The 16,177-nt window shown below is 41.8% G+C and overlaps 1 protein-coding gene across 1 annotated transcript in view; it reads right to left on the bottom strand.

Moving 5' to 3' along the window:
- Positions 1-16,177, bottom strand: part of LOC145413821 (uncharacterized) — a 514,227-nt gene that overhangs the window by 30,305 nt on the left and 467,745 nt on the right. The window contains exons 16-18 of the mRNA XM_080283483.1: positions 15,593-15,806; positions 10,884-11,079; positions 10,317-10,447 (exon numbers count right to left, since the gene is read on the bottom strand). Of these exons, the coding sequence (XP_080139609.1) occupies positions 10,317-10,447; positions 10,884-11,079; positions 15,593-15,806 (541 nt within the window). The remainder of the gene's footprint in view (positions 1-10,316; positions 10,448-10,883; positions 11,080-15,592; positions 15,807-16,177) is intronic.

Genomic DNA, 16,177 nt, shown 5'->3' with positions numbered 1-16,177 from the left:
TATGCTTGATAATTGGTGTTGTGTGTGTGTGTGTGTGTGTGTGTGTGTGTGTGTGTGTGTGTGTGTGTGTGTGTGTGTGTGTGTGTGTGTGTGTGTGTGTGTGTGTTCTTACCTAATTGTATCTTTACAGGAATGAGTCAAGCTCGTACTGTCCCGTGTCTTAAACCATATTTATCGTACATATCCTTAAATTTGTGAATTGTTTTGGCACACACTATTTCATTCGGTAGTGCATTCCATTGGTCAATTGCTCTGTTTGGGAAACTGAATTTCCTTATGTCTTTATCACCTCTCTTCTTATGCAGTTTTTTGCAGTGTCCTCTTGCTGATGCTTCTCCATGTGTTAAGTAATCATTTATGTCTATTTTCTCCTTTCCTGATATGCACTTATATAGCATTATCATGTCACCTCTTTTCCTTCGCTCCTGTAGTGTTGGTAGATTCAGTTTATTTAGTCTTTCTTCGTAGCTTAGGTCCCTTAAGCTTGGTATCCATCTTGTAGCGGCCCTTTGAACTTTTTCAATCTTGTCTATGTGCTTTTTGAGATGAGGATTCCAGACTACTGATGCATATTCCAGGGTTGGTCGAATGAATGATATTATCCTTCTTAGCATGTCTTCATTTATGTATGTGAATGCTATTCTCATATTTGCAAGCAGTGTATACATGTTCCGTACCTTCTCGCTGATGTGGTCAGCCGGAGATAGTCTGTTATTGATGATCACACCTAGGTCTTTCTCTCTTTCTGATGTGTATAGGGTTTTATTTCCTAACTTATAATCCCAATCAGGTCTTTTTCCACTTTTACCAAACTTGATTACATGACACTTGTCCACACTGAATTCCATTTGCCATGTACTACTCCATTCATGAAGTTTATTTAATTCTTCTTGTAGCTCTTTACAAGAGTCTGTGTTAGTGTGTGTGTAATTCACCGGGTCGGTCATTATCACTGGATGGTCGTGATCGTCAGCTTTTTACCCTCCCGGAAGGGAGCTGAGAGCTCATATAGTCCGATCTAAGGGCAAGGCTGTGACCTTCACACACACACACCCATCCCCTTGCTCAAGGGGGACAGTAACCACCCACTTCATCAGTGAAACTTTTCGCAACCTGAGCGAGGCGCGAACTCCCGTCCACCAGTTGGCAAGCGAGAACGTTACCACTGCACCAGCGAGCGGTGTGTGTGTGTGTGTGTACAGGCAGTCCTCAAGTTACAATGGTCCAACTTACAATTTTTCAACTTTACGATGGTGCAAAACCATGCATCAAATTATAAATTCTGATCTTTTCCAGGACTGGGGATATACGGCGCGATACACTCTTGTGATGCTGGGCAGCAGCGGTGTGCTACATCTACCAGTCTGCCATGCAGTCGTTAGTGTTTACACCCGATACTCTACAGTGTTCTGTGCTGCTAGTGATTTTTTTGGATACACCCCTGTATCTGCGTAGAGTTTTGTGCATTCGTCACGTCTACGAAATGCCCCTCTGTCTCTCCTGCTACTGGTGAGATGACGAGGACGGCAATTACTCGAGATGAAACTCAAGATAATTGCCTGGCATGAAGGAAGCAAACCTGTATTGGCCATTGCATGTGAACTTGGACTTTCGCATTCGATGATCTCAGTACAGTATTCAATAAATTACAAGAGATATTCAACACTTTCTTATAAAACAGACTTTGTATTAATGATTTTGCCCAACTGTAGGCTAAAGTAAGTGTTCTAAGCATGTTTAAGGCAGGCTTGGCTAGGCTATGATGTTCGGTTGGTTAGGTATATTAAATGCATTTTTGACTTGTGATATAGTCCACTTACGATGGATTTATTGGAGAGTAACCTCATTGTAAGCCCGGGACCAAAGGTATAAATATATATATATACAGTATATACTGTACTTAAATGCACTCACATTTTCCTTTTTCTCACCATCCAACCTCACTGTACATCCATTGACTTTGTTTCTCTCAAAGGTCATAACTTTACTTTTTCCTACATTCACGTATAGATTCCGTTTCTAACACACACTTCCAAACTCACTCACCGAGCCTTGCAGTTCCTCTTTGTCTTCACTCAGTATCATCTGCAAACAACAGTACAGGGAGTTTCCAAACACTGCCCTCTTTCATTAAAGCTGCTCCAACATCCACTAACTTACCTTGTATCTCTTTTATAACCCCATCCATATGCAGAATAAACAGCCATGGTGAAATGACACATCCCTGTTTCATCCGACATTCAAAAAGAAAAATTCACTCAGTTCACTATTCACACACTATGCAGCCTTACCATCCTCATACATACTCTTCACGGTATTCAACAACTTCCCATTTCCTCCAAATATTCTTAATATTTTCCACATTCCTCGTCCATCCACTCTTATATGCTTTCTCCAAATCCATGAAGGATGCATACAACTTCTTTCCTGTCTCTAGAAACTTTCCACTAAAGACCTAAGAGTGAATATCTAATCTACACAACCTCTTCTCTTCCTAAAATCTCCCTGTTCTTCAACTAATTCCTCTGTTCTTTTCCTAACTCTTTCAATAAGAATCCTACCACACAGTTTTCCTGCTACACTAAGAAGACAAATGCCCCTATGATTACCACACACTTCTTTTTCCCCCTTTTCCTGTGTACAGGTGAATAATTATACCTGACTGCCAATCCTCTAGGGCTCTACCTTCTTCCCAGGCCAATCTGCACATCATCTACATCCAATTCTACTACTATCTCTCCCCCTTGCTTCAGCATTTCACCACATACTTCATCAATTCCTGGGGCTTCCCCCATTTTGACTTTCATCACTGGTTCCACTACCTCAATCTTACTAATTTCTACTTCTTTTCTCATGTCCCTCCTTCTCCCAGCCATTCCTCTGACACTTATGCTCGCATCACTTTCATTCTCCATGTTTAATAGTTCCTGAAAGTGTTCTGTCCATCTGCTCACTTCTTCTCCCACCTCCACTAGCAATCTACTATTTTTATCTTTCACTCTCCGACTAACTTCTTTATCACCCTATCTAACTCTCTTTACCTTTTTCCAGAACATTTCCTTACATTCCCTCCACTTTACACTCACATTCCTTCCAAATTCCTCGTCCACTCTCTTCTTACTCTCTCTTACTAATCTTTTCACCTCTCTCTTCCTCTACAGATAACTCTCTCTTCCGTCTCTCAATTTCCCCCACGTCCCTGCTTCCCATCCACTCACTATATGCTTGCTTCTTTTGTGCCACAGCTTGTCTCATCTGTTCTTTCCACCATGCTGTTCCTTGCACCCCTTTCTGCCTTCTCTTCACCCAACACACCAAGTCACATGCTGCACAGATTTCTTCTGTGAATATCTTGCACACACCTTCCACCTTCCCCACCTGCTCCAAATCATATTTACCCAATCAGTCCTCCAATTCACTCTTATACTGTATTCTGCTTTTTTCCCATCCTCTTGCAACTTTCCTAGCCGGCTTGTATGGACTACTTTCTCTTGTCCTTCCCTCCTATTTCTCTATTGCATTTGAACCCTTACTTTCACCATCACTATGTGGTGGTCAAAAAGACCACTCCCCATCCTCTGTATGCTCTTGCATCCATTACATATATATACAGTCACTACTCGTTATACGTTGATTCGGTATACGATAATTCGTCACAATGATAACAGAAAAGTTCCACCACAATATTCGATTCGCGATGAATTTCCCGCTATGACAATATTGCCCTTGGAAAATTTCGTACGAAGCGCCAGGCACAAGCAAGGCGACAGTCACTCGTCTCAGGCAAAATGGCAGCCCCAGCATACGGAGCATTGTTTTGGTTCAGTTGCTGTCCCGCCACCCCTTCAAAGCCCTGTCTTTTCCACTCGTTCACGTGTGTCCCCCTGCTATCATCACCGCTCAGCCTTGCATCGTGCTACAGTAGGCCTATACCTAGTGTAGCACCAGGCCAACGTTACACAGGTGTGATTGTTGTGTTGCTGCAACGATTTACTGTACGTGAGTAACGCCGCCTGTATTGGTGTGACAGTGTTTGTTTTGGTCTTGGAGACAACTTGGGCCGACACAGGAAGTGATTAAGGTGGGTTGTAATTTTTGTTTCAGTCTTGGATAGGTGACTTTGGGAAGCTGAGTTGACGTAACCCCCTTTTAAAATGTTTCAATCTCCCGATTTACGATAAAATCGTTATATGTTAAGGCATGACCTGATGTAACCCCATCATATAGCGATATGTGCTCCTCAGAAGTATCGAGCGCCCTGCGTCCCTCCTACGAAACAAACGTTTCAACATTGAAAAAACGTATAAATAATGCATTTTATTTACCTTTAGTGCTTCGTAGGGTATCCTTTACGCTTCTTCACGGACCTGAGACGTCTTGGAAGTGAAAGGGCGAGGTTCCCGAGGTGCTGGAGGGGTATTTTGCCCCAGGAGTCACAAATGGCAGCTTCCAGCTTCGGCAGAGAGCTCACGTCTTTCCCTTGGAGATTCTTCTTTACGAGGTACCAGAGGTTTTCAATCGGGTTGAGGTCTGGGCTATTTCCTGGCCAGTCTTTCATGAATGATACCTCGCAGTCACGAAGCCAATTGGCGACCGATTTGGCCTTATGAGCAGGTGCACCGTCCAGCTGAAACACTCGTGCACCTGTTAGCTCAAATGACTCGGGGTAAATGATCACACAGAAGCTCCAGATATACATCCCGATTCACTCTGCAGTTCTTGGGAAGCACAACAAGTTTCCCCAAACCCTTACCAGAAAAACAACCCCATACCATGAGTGAATCAGGATGTTTAACTGTGCTTTCAACATACCGTGGGTCAAGTGGGTCACTACCTTTGCGCCGGTACACATGTGCTCCTCTGTTACAGGTTACACTAAACGTTGCTTCATCAGACCACAACACTGACAACCACTGCTCCTCACCCCAATTAAGGTATTTGTTAGCAAAGGCAAGCCTATGAAGTCACTGGTTGCTAGAGAGAAGAGGCTTTCTCACAGGCCTATGACTTGTGTAACCAAGTTCATGGACCCTTCGAGACACTGTGCGTACAGAAACCTCACCAAACACTTCCGGGTTGCTCTCCTTTATTTTCCTTGCACTCACATGAGGATTAGACTCCACTGCACGTTTTAAAACATTAACAGACCTTGGGGAAGTTTTCCTAGGCCTACCAGACCGCGGTTTCTTTGTGGGAACGTCACCACTGTTTTCCACTTGAAAATGCGCGCACCACCTACGCACTGTCGATCGAGCCACGCCAACCAATTCACTAATTTCCTTCGTTTGGTGGCCTGCCTCCTTTAGAGCAATGATCTGGGATATGATTTCACTCGATAGTTCACGGGTAGGTGCCATAACAAAGTGGCGAAAGCCAAAACACTGCGGGACACTTGGTAAAAAATGGCCCAAAAAGAGAGGGAGACGCGGCGGAGTTCCTCTCTCTCAGGCAGCCCGTAGGCAACCAAGGCGGGAACCAACCAGCGCATAGGAAGGCCTCAGGCTACCATGACGTCATGCTAGCGCCGCGAACTTGTGGCTCAATTTTTACTACCAAAAACAGGTGATTCTTATTTGGCCATCAGTATTGCGTGCCCGGCCATAGGCGCTCGATACTTCTGACTAGCACTGTATATATATATATATATATATATATATATATAGATAGATAGACAGATAGATAGATAGATATACACTCAACCCCCTGCTATCGCGCGTTCAGCTATCACGTTTATCTGCTATCATGCACACATCAAATGCACAACCATACATGCTATCACGCACCCCAAGACCGCTATCACGCGTCGAGTTTGAAGACAGGCTAAGCAAAACTTATTCAAACGGCACTTCATATGAGGCTTGCCGAGGATATGATGGTTAATCGGAATGGTAACGTGGTAAAATTGCCGACGATACCACAGGCATTTGGAATGCATCTGAACGGATTCCTGCCGAGGACACGACGGGCAAAACAGTGTCAACAAAACCCATGCAACTCGAAAGAATATATCGTACTACAGCATTGAAATTTAGCCTAACACTGAATACTTATTAATACTGTATTTTAGAATAAATATCAATCGTTTTGAGACCCTTATAAAGAGTTAATATTTCCTATGCCGACAAAACTGTGATGTCGATAAAGTAATCACGTGTTTACAACCGAGACGGGGCTCTGGCAATAGTATGAGGAACGTGTGTGATAGCGTGCAAGTTTTGTTCCACTTAAATCATCCTCGGCCGTTCCTGATACGATGTACCGTGTGATACCCCCTTTAGCTGTGGACACTAAGAAATCATGGAGACAGCTAAAGAGATCTGGCGGCAATTAAGCCACTCCCAAGCCTCGGAACCCATCAAACCACCCAAGCCTTAATCCTTATAAAAGTTTGATGACCTTTTATGTTGTTTATTTATTCATTATACTGTTATTATTAATATAATAATGCTTTATTTCATGTTCGAGGAGAGATTGGAAGGAAATCGCAGGCATAAAGTGGTTAAAAGTTAGAAAAATGGGGCATCGAAAAACAAATTTAAAATATTCCCACCGACTGTTCGGTTCAGCTATCGCATATTCAGCTATCACGCGCGTTTGCTGTGACCAATTAGGCACGATAGCAGAGGGTTGAGTGTATATATACTGTGTGTGTGTGTGTATATATATATATATGTTACTATATTTATATGTACCGATACATATATACGGTGGAATCTCCAAAATCACGCGATTTTTAATCGCAGATGCATAATATACGGCAACATTATGCAACAGTTTGCTACATCAGTATCATCATCCAGACATCATCATCATCACCATCATCTGGACCTTCTTTCCCTCCCTAGGGCAGGGTGAGGAGTAGCAACATCCAGACAACCTAAGTTTGCCCAGTTCCATGGGCCACACTTCCATTCACTCATTATGCAAGCTCCATCAGACAGGCCAAAAACATTTCACCACCTTCTGTAGCTTCCTATATACCTATCTGACAGAGTCAATCCGAACGCTGTCACTTTAAAATGGGGTGCCATATCCCTGGTTATGCGATTCTCTGCACATTATTCATCCATCCAGCTCAGTCTCTTGTCAGTCTCTTAGCCTCACTAACCTCCATACCTCTCTTCCTCACACACTCATCCACCATATCCCTCCACCTTCTTCTTGGCCCACCTTGCCCCCTCCCTCCTTCAAATTCGCACAGATATACCTATTTCACCACTCTGTTGTCATCCATTCTCCCCACATGACCAAACCATCTTAGTGTACTCTCTTTGATTCCGGTATCCACAAACTTCGTCACTCCTCTTCTTTCATGAACCACCTTATTCCGTATCCTATCTGCTCTCTGTACTCCACATACATTCCTCAGCAGTCCCATCTCCACTGCTCTTACTCTTGACTCTTCATTTTCATCCCACACCATAGTCTCACTGTAACAGTGGTGGGCAAGTTGATGAACAACGTTAGCTTCGTTAACCGTTAATCTGTCTAGTTGCTCTGTTAAAGTTAATCTGCTAATTCCGCCGTTAAATTAACGGAAATTAACCGTTAATCTGTTAATCCGCTAGTTTTTTAAAATGTTAACTTGGCTGATCAGTAATTTGATAGTCCTCGAATGTGCTACTTGCCAATTTTTGTTTTTACGTATGAAACAACACTCAAAGCTAGAAAAATTTTATTAATAACCCAAAATATTTTTAAAATACAGAATTCAAAATTAACAGAAATGCACATAACACAATCACTCAATTAGGTTATCACTACTCCTCCTCTACTTCACCCTCACTAGCCACAACAGTTTCCTGACATCCAGTCTGTCCTGGCCGACTTCAGCCTGACTTACAGACAACTGAGACAAGAGGAATGGATTGAGACACCATCACTATGAGTCTACGATCACTCCACAGTCCAAAGTTCTGTTGGCTTAGAGTCGCTATGTCACTATCGATTTGACGATTTAAAACACTTTTGACCTAAAGTGACCTGTAACAAAAAATAAATACCCGGTAACGGATTAATGGAAGTCAACAGAAATTTTAACGGAAGTTAACAATAATCCGTTAACTTAAAAAAAATAACGGTTTAATGCGTTTAAAAAAAAAAAAAAAAGCTCCGTTATTAACAGATTAACAATTGATGCGTTAATACCCACATCCGTATGTTAAAGCTGCCACTAACACTCCTTCATGTAAGCCTTGTGTAGCTGCAACACTCAAGCCTCATCAAGGCATTCATAGCACCAGCTACTTTCCTTCCTTCTGTCACTCTACTTTTCACTTCTTTTGCACATTCTCCTCTCCAGCTATTTCCTTCCTTGTGTCACTCTGCTTTCCACTTCTTTTGCACATTTTCCTCTTTTCTATCACTGTTCCCAGGGATCTGAGCTCCTTCACTAATTCTGGTCTCTCTCCATTCACTGAAACATCACAATGGAGTCACCTTCTCTCTCAATAACCATCACTTTCCTCAGTAAATTATGGAAATTACATGAAAATTGTGGATGCAGCCTCAAAAGTGACACTCTTCCCATGCACACCACCATTACCTCAAGTCCGTGCATCTATAGTCACGGCACACAACTCTGAGGTTGTCATTATCGTACCCTGGCAAACTACCATTCAAAAGTGTGTCCGATTTCATGTCATATTATACACGAATCATATTATTATGCACGAATATATTATACATGAATACTATTATACACGAACATATTATACACAAATCACATGCGTCTCATATTATACATGAAATCAGACGCACTTTTGAATGGTAGGTTGCCAAAGCACGATAATAACAGCCTCAGAGTCATGTGCCGTGACTATAGTCAGGCATAAACCAATCGCAGTCCTCCTTCCAACGATCCTCCTTAGCTTCCTGCACAAGCAATGTTGTCAGTCAGAGTCGGGTAAAAATCTTATGATATTGTTCATTCCCATTACATATGTTTTACTAATTTCTTTTCCAAGTTGTTAGTGTTTGCTGGTGACCACTTTGATGTAAGTTTGGGGGTAACGCAGGTAACTTTTCCAAGATGACAAACTCATAAGTAATTTTCTCCATAAGATTAGTTATTTTTAAATCGCGGAATTCTCAAATTGCGGTGTGTGCAATTTTGGAGATTCCACTGTATATACAGTATATAAACAAATTACTGTAATACATACATATTTTAGACAATTAATGATCAGACACAAATCATAAACAGTAATTACATGTACATACCTATGAACTACAGATGGATTAAACTGGTTGCCTTACCTGTGCAAACTCAACTCCTGTATTATAAAACCAATCTTCAATATCATACATAATAATCCTATTCTCATTTATATAATCACCAGAGGAGAGGATCATCTGCAAACTATGAAATGTTGTACGCACAGTCTCGAGCCCTACCACACCTCTTAGTAAAATATACAATTTCACAATGAAATGGAATAACAAGAGTTAAATTGTAAAATGTGGGGGAGGGGTCGAAGAGATGGCTAAGCCAATGATGAAGGTACAGGAAAGGAATAAGGAAGGTGCAAATAATATTACAGAAAAAATTACCATACATGACTATTATTTAAGTACTACAACTGTACTATCATCCTTCACCCAAACCTCAAAGAACACCAGGACTGAGAAGAATATAAACTAATGTATGATGAATTTTGGATTATCACAGTATGCTATCAATTTTAAACATTGTGTATCATGAGAACTGCAACATTAGCCCCTAAAAGACAGGCACTGGAATGTTTTGACATATGCTCAGGGCAGACATAATCGGCATGTGCGATATGGTAGGGGGGTTTTGGGTGGTGGTGATGTGGTGTGGGGGGAGTGGGGCAGTTGGGGGTGGGGGGTGGGGGTAGGGTGGAGGTCGGGTTTGGTGGTGGTGTGTGGGTGTAGTGGTAGGTGGTTCGTGGAGTGAAGTGGGGTTGGAAAGGCATGACCACATATGTGGACACCTGTATTTCTGGCCATAGTACCCTCAGAGAGCATGTGCGGACATTCGTCTTTTAGGGGTTAGAGGATCTGTTAAAATATGAAAACGCAATTACAGTATTAACAATGTTGTCAAATTGTTGAAGGTCTATTCCACATCCATACAGGACACCTTTAAATCCTTGATCCAATGTTTCTCCAAACTAAAAAGTCCTCAGGCTCAAGAGGTTAAAACTTATTTGGAGATGTCATGAGTTGGGTATCAAGGGCATTTAAATACTGAATAATGTAACTGATGTTGTTCTGCCATCATCATCTGTACATGAACCTGATCATCCTGATGGACTACAAAAGAAGAATATCATATATATGCAATACTATACCTGGTTGTTATGAGAGTTAGCAGCAACATCAGCAAGGAATGTAAGCAGTGCAATGAGAACTTCCCTGCTCTCATCTGGCAACAGCAACACCGCACACTGCAGTGCCTCTAGTCGGTGCTCACTTGGTAGATCTAGAAAGAGGGACGGGGGTCAAAACACAAGATACACGTATATACTGTATGTAGACCAATATACTGCAGCAACCAGTCCAACTGCACACGCAAGATGCAACTTCTACAATGAGTAAAGCAACTGCAAAACTTTAATATAGAATGTTGTCTTCCATAACTTTATATGACAAAAATAATAAGTACAGTACAGTATATGAAATTAAGCTTGATTTTTGCAATTCTGTACAGTCATATCTCAAGAGACACAAATTATATAACATGGGGGATCATTTGTTGTGCATGAATGAAAATGTAGAACTAATGAAAAAAAAAAAAAAAAAAATCAGATGCTGTATAAAAGATACTAATAAAAAAATTCAAAGAAACAAACCAACGCACTTTCCGTAAAAAGAAATACGGTATATATAAACAATGAACCACCCACACATGCACTCACACTGGAAGATGGCAATAAACATTTCAGAGAGCTTGTTTGTTAGCAGAACCTCAGGCAGCTCCCTGAAGTATGTTTTGACCATGTCTGCAATATCACAGGTGCCAAAGTTATTGTACTGGATGTCTTCCCCAGCCTCATGTGCTTCTCGCAGCCGCTGGATCCGTGACCGCACACCAGGCTTCCGAAAGATACCAACCTGGAGGCACATGAAGGTCATATGCAATCAGTACCATAAAATACAGATGCCATAGAGGTGCACCTTCACATGGTGGCATCAATATAGCTGGGACGGTGCAATGCCCAGTTATGCAAACATCCCTCACCTCCCTCCCTACCCTTGACTGGAGGATGGTGGTCTGCAGAAAGACAACTTGAGCATGCTGGCCACTTGATTCATAATCTGAAGAATTTGGGGCTACAGTTACTACTACTACCACTACTTTAAATATCAGAGGTCAGATATGTCATATTACCATAACCCTGCCAATCCCTCTTCTATCCAACTCTCTACTGCAAGAGTTAACCGTTACTCCCAGTCCTTCATGTAACTGTTTTCCTCTGTCTGTATTTCCTACTGCCTATGACCTCCAATATTTCAAATGGAGTGTGTCCAGGCATCTCAAAATGAACAAATCTTAAATCTGACTCACTCTTGTTTTTTTTTCTGGGAGGAACAATCTTTAGGGCTTCTCGCCTTTGGTTCCTTCTTTCTTGGAGGAGGGGGGAAAAAAATCTGATCCATCCATCCATCATCCAATCCTACATTGCCCCATGAGAAGTGTAGGAGCCTGGGGCTAGGCAGTTGGTCCTGACATTTAAGATGAGAGTGACCAACCTCACTCATCTCTGAGTGGCATTATGTGAGCAATAAACCCCAACCATCCCTTGGATATAAACCTTCTCTCGCTCAATCCAATTGGAGCACAATAATTACCCACTAAACCACCATGCGCCCAAATTTGGTTATATGGTTACCACCCAGCATAGTAAATAGTTTCCTGGTGTACAAGAAACCATTTGGCTTGTCACTCAGTGTAGAGTCACCCATAGGCAGAAGGAAGAGGGAGTGTAAAGTCACCCATAGGCAGAAGGATGAGGAAAGAATGAAGGAAAGAAAGAGAGAAGATGGAAGGAGAGAAGGATGGAGGAAATCACTAGCGTTCTGCCCTTCTACGTTGTCTAAGCAAAGAATTAATGGCTGGACCATACCACGGAGAATCATCACGTACAGTGATTGTTTTTACTACCTCAGGACAATAATGGTCAAAAATTGACCTAAGCTCATTGTTTTAAATGTCAACCAACTCATCAGAAGAAAGACTGGAGGAATCAATGGAGTTTAAACGTTGATCAATTTCAAGACACATCAACTGGCGGTCAACATTCCTGTAATTTCTGAACCTGATGACCTTTTTATGAAGAGGATTTTGGGACATCAAAACTAAGAGTGATCAGAGCATGATCAGAGATAAGGGGGTCAAATGAGTCAACTTTCACATCTGATATGCGCCTGCAACCAACAGGGGACGAGATCAAGTCAAGGACATGTCCCGAGACATGAGTTGAATTACTCACATGATTGAAAAAATTGTTCTGGGTGATCAACTCACGGATTTCTGAAGAAAATGGTTTTGACTCTGGACTGTCAACCCAATAATTGAAATCACCACAAACAATAAGTCCTCCAGGTTTAAGAGAAAACCCTTCAAGAAACTGCCCAAACTCCTCCATAAAACCTCGATCTCTGCCCGGATGACCTGGTCGATAGACAATTGCAATTCTAATGGTGTTCTGATGGAAATTTATTAATACTTCCATAAATTCAAATGAAGATGGGGTCAGGTCTGAGTCAATGAGAGAAACGTTTGCAAGTGCTACCGAATAGATGAGTGCTATGCCTCCTCCCGGATAGTCAGCAGCAGGCCTGGGAATACTAATTATAGAATGTGTCTTAGGCAAAGCATTACGAATAATATTGATATCACACTCATACAACCAGGTTTCAGTCAGGCACAAAATGTCAAGCTCGTGCTGATTTAGAGTTTCATTAATATAGTCTATCTTATTTCGGATAGAACAAATATTTTAAAAACCCATCCTTAACTGGTTCACGAGGGACGTAGTCAGTTTTTTGAATGGTCAAAATTGGTGTTTTCAATCGATCTATTCCTACGAGAAATCATAATTGGACAGTCTCTACTTGATGCAAAATGGGCAACCGACTGTGAATCTGAATTAGCATCTTTATGTCTTAAAGAAGAGCAGTTGATGCATTTGGGAGAATTTCTGTTACTACAATCCTTAGATTTATGGGTTCCAGCACAAAAGATGTATTTAGGTTCATCATTTTTCCTAGAACATCTCTCAAATGTATGACCAAAGCCTTGACAGTGATGACACTGTGTAACCCAGAATCTATCGAATGTGCGGCATCTAGTAAGATCCACATAGATGTAACTGCCCTGTTCTACAATGGAGGATCTCACCTCTGGCAACATCTTCAAGACAGCAGTTTTGGTGTCATTCCTTGTTCTTGTGAAGAGAAGGTTGAGGGTACAACCTCTATCAACGAGCATCTTAATTTTATTATGTTTTCTCAGAATCTTTAGGATGATGTCAGAGTCATCCAATGAAGAGGAACGGCCTGTCACAGTCATTTTAAGCAACATTTTCTTTGGCTCCGATATGAAAAAAGTGCCCTCAGAGCCAAAATGATCACTCAGCACCCCAGTTGCCTCACCTTTGGCCTCAGCCGATGGAAACTTCATTACCAACCCAACAGCCTTGGTCTTAAGACAGCTATCAACCAGTACCGAGTTAAGTACACCTCTAATGTCTTCTGGTCCCATCTGATTTGTCAGGGCATCAGCACCACTCTTTGGTTTCACAATCAGTACATGCTGACTATGAATGTTTTTTTTCTGGCCATGAGCACTGATCTCAATCACGCCCCCAGGCAGATCCTTCCCTTCCCCCACGAGAGACCTGCGAACAGCATCCGCAAATGATTTTGCCTGATCTTGCGTGACTGCCATGGATGATGAGACCTTGGTCTCTAGTGCCTCCAGTTTATTTGAAACGTCTCTAATTGCCTGAAAGATTGGCCCAATAACTTTATCTTCAAACTCCTTCTTGGTACTACTTCCTCCACCAGCCAAGACCTCGTCCGCTGGTGCAACACATTGGCTACACAGCCAGCGAAAGCCCAGCTGGTGGCTCTTCTTCATAAATGGATAGTCGCCTGCGTCCAAATTTTCACAAGCTATATGAACCCACTCACTGCAGTAGGCGCACTTCAATGCTTGTGCACTTTTTGCTACAGACCTACTGCAGCGAGAGCACTGGTGTTGCTTGCTCATGATAAAGGAGAACAAAAAACAAAAAATGACAACAGCAGTAGCAAAAGGTACATACAACACTACCCGGGATAAATCGGGGTAGTGCCGCCCCCGTTTGTGTCACCCTAATTTAGGAGAAAAAAAGAAAACCGAAAAAAATGCAAAAAACAGAAATGGAAAAAAACAGGGTGTCTATGAGGTCACCACGAGCAGGTGGGGTACGACTTGACTACCCTTCTAGGAAAGGTAACCCAAACCAAGGTGCCGCAAAAGTGCTGAGATGGTATTGACAACTTTTCCCAATTCAAGCTTCATAGCAGCAGCAAATACGTCACTTAGGCAAGACCTCATTGGTTACGATACTGCCACTGTGCAAAAGAAGAGAATGAATCAGTACATCAGTGACAGAAAATGAAGAGGAAAAGCAACGATTGAGGTGATTGAAGCACTCCTTAGTATAATCTACAGTATCATTCACACACTGATTATATGAATTAATTGGACTTCATAGCCATGTGACAGTTCTGTCATGACCATCCTCTGCTGAGAGATTCCTCAAAAGGAAGAAGGACTAGAGATGAAGAATGATGAAAACAACTATGCAATAACCACTGTAACATCCTTCCCCTTAAGCAGTTTGGGTAAATTGACAGTGTTAAGGCAAAATAAACTGCTATCAAACTGGACTGCTTTGACAGGTTAGTTTTTGCTTTTGCTGTGGTCCCTGGCTCAACTGAATGTTAAGCCAGTAGACTGAAGGCTGAAGTATTCTTTCTCTAGTAATGCAGTTATATACTGTCCAGACCCCTTCTGATAAGGTAAAGCGCTGCCCTACTAAGAGAGGCATTATTTTGGTATATAGCATTCTGTGCCCTGATGTCCTTCCTGACACCAACAAATGGTCCTTTGATGGGAATGAATAATCAGCCTTGCCAAAGTTGGAGAGGGACACCTTCATGTGGTGGCATGGACATAACCAGGTGGTTATTATCTGTCAATAATACAAACTGTTGCTGCAGAACTAATGAAACCATGCACAAATTAATTGGTGGTTGTTATTTGTCCATCCATCCATCCATCATCCAATCCTAAGTTGCCTAATGAGGAGCGTAGGAGCCTGGGGCTAGGCAAGTTGGTCCTGTAATTTATTGTCAATAACACAAACTGCTGCTGCACAACTAATGCAAATATGCACAGATTAATTGGTGGCTAATATTTATCAACAACACAAATTGTTGCTGCAGAACTAATGATAACATGCACAGATTAATCTGTCAAGACCATCCTTGTGTATACTAACAGAGCCTGCCAGATATCACTCAGTAATACTGTACCTACATCAACATCACATATTCATACCTCATAACTGACCTGGTCAAGTGAGGTGGTGCGGAGGTAATGCAGTGCAGCTTGTATGCCTTGCGGTAGGGGTTGACCAGTACGCTGAGCCATCACTAACAATGGCACACCAAACACCTGTCTCTCACGATAGTCAGGCGTTTTCATTTTACGCATGAATTTGGGAAGTTCCCAGTTCCACCCACTACGATTGCTGGGGCAATATCGTTCCATCAGGGCTGTTAACCTGGGGACACACACACACACACAAAAAAAAGGAAAAAAAAAAAAGGTCTTAATACTCCTTAGTATAATCTACAGTATCATTCACACACTGATTATATGAATTAATTTGATATTTTACCTAAACTATGGAAACAGATCCTTGGGTCCCTACGCCTCAGAGATGGTAATAGAGGTGGCTGTTATTATTTTTTCACAAAAGCTTATTGGTTATCTGAAATTATGGTGTATTTCAATATATATATATATATATATATATATATATATATATATATATGCTGGAGAGAACTCACTGATTTCTATGAACTCAGTTCCAAAGGTGGTAGAAGAAAAATGCATGCTAGACCCTATCACGATAATCACACAGGCAGTGAC

This window comes from Coenobita brevimanus, chromosome 97, assembly GCF_032717465.1.
Source record: "Coenobita brevimanus isolate Jiangsu-jjx chromosome 97, ASM3271746v2, whole genome shotgun sequence".
Taxonomy (NCBI): Eukaryota; Metazoa; Arthropoda; class Malacostraca; order Decapoda; family Coenobitidae; genus Coenobita; species Coenobita brevimanus.
This window is presented reverse-complemented; position numbering and strand designations above follow the sequence as displayed.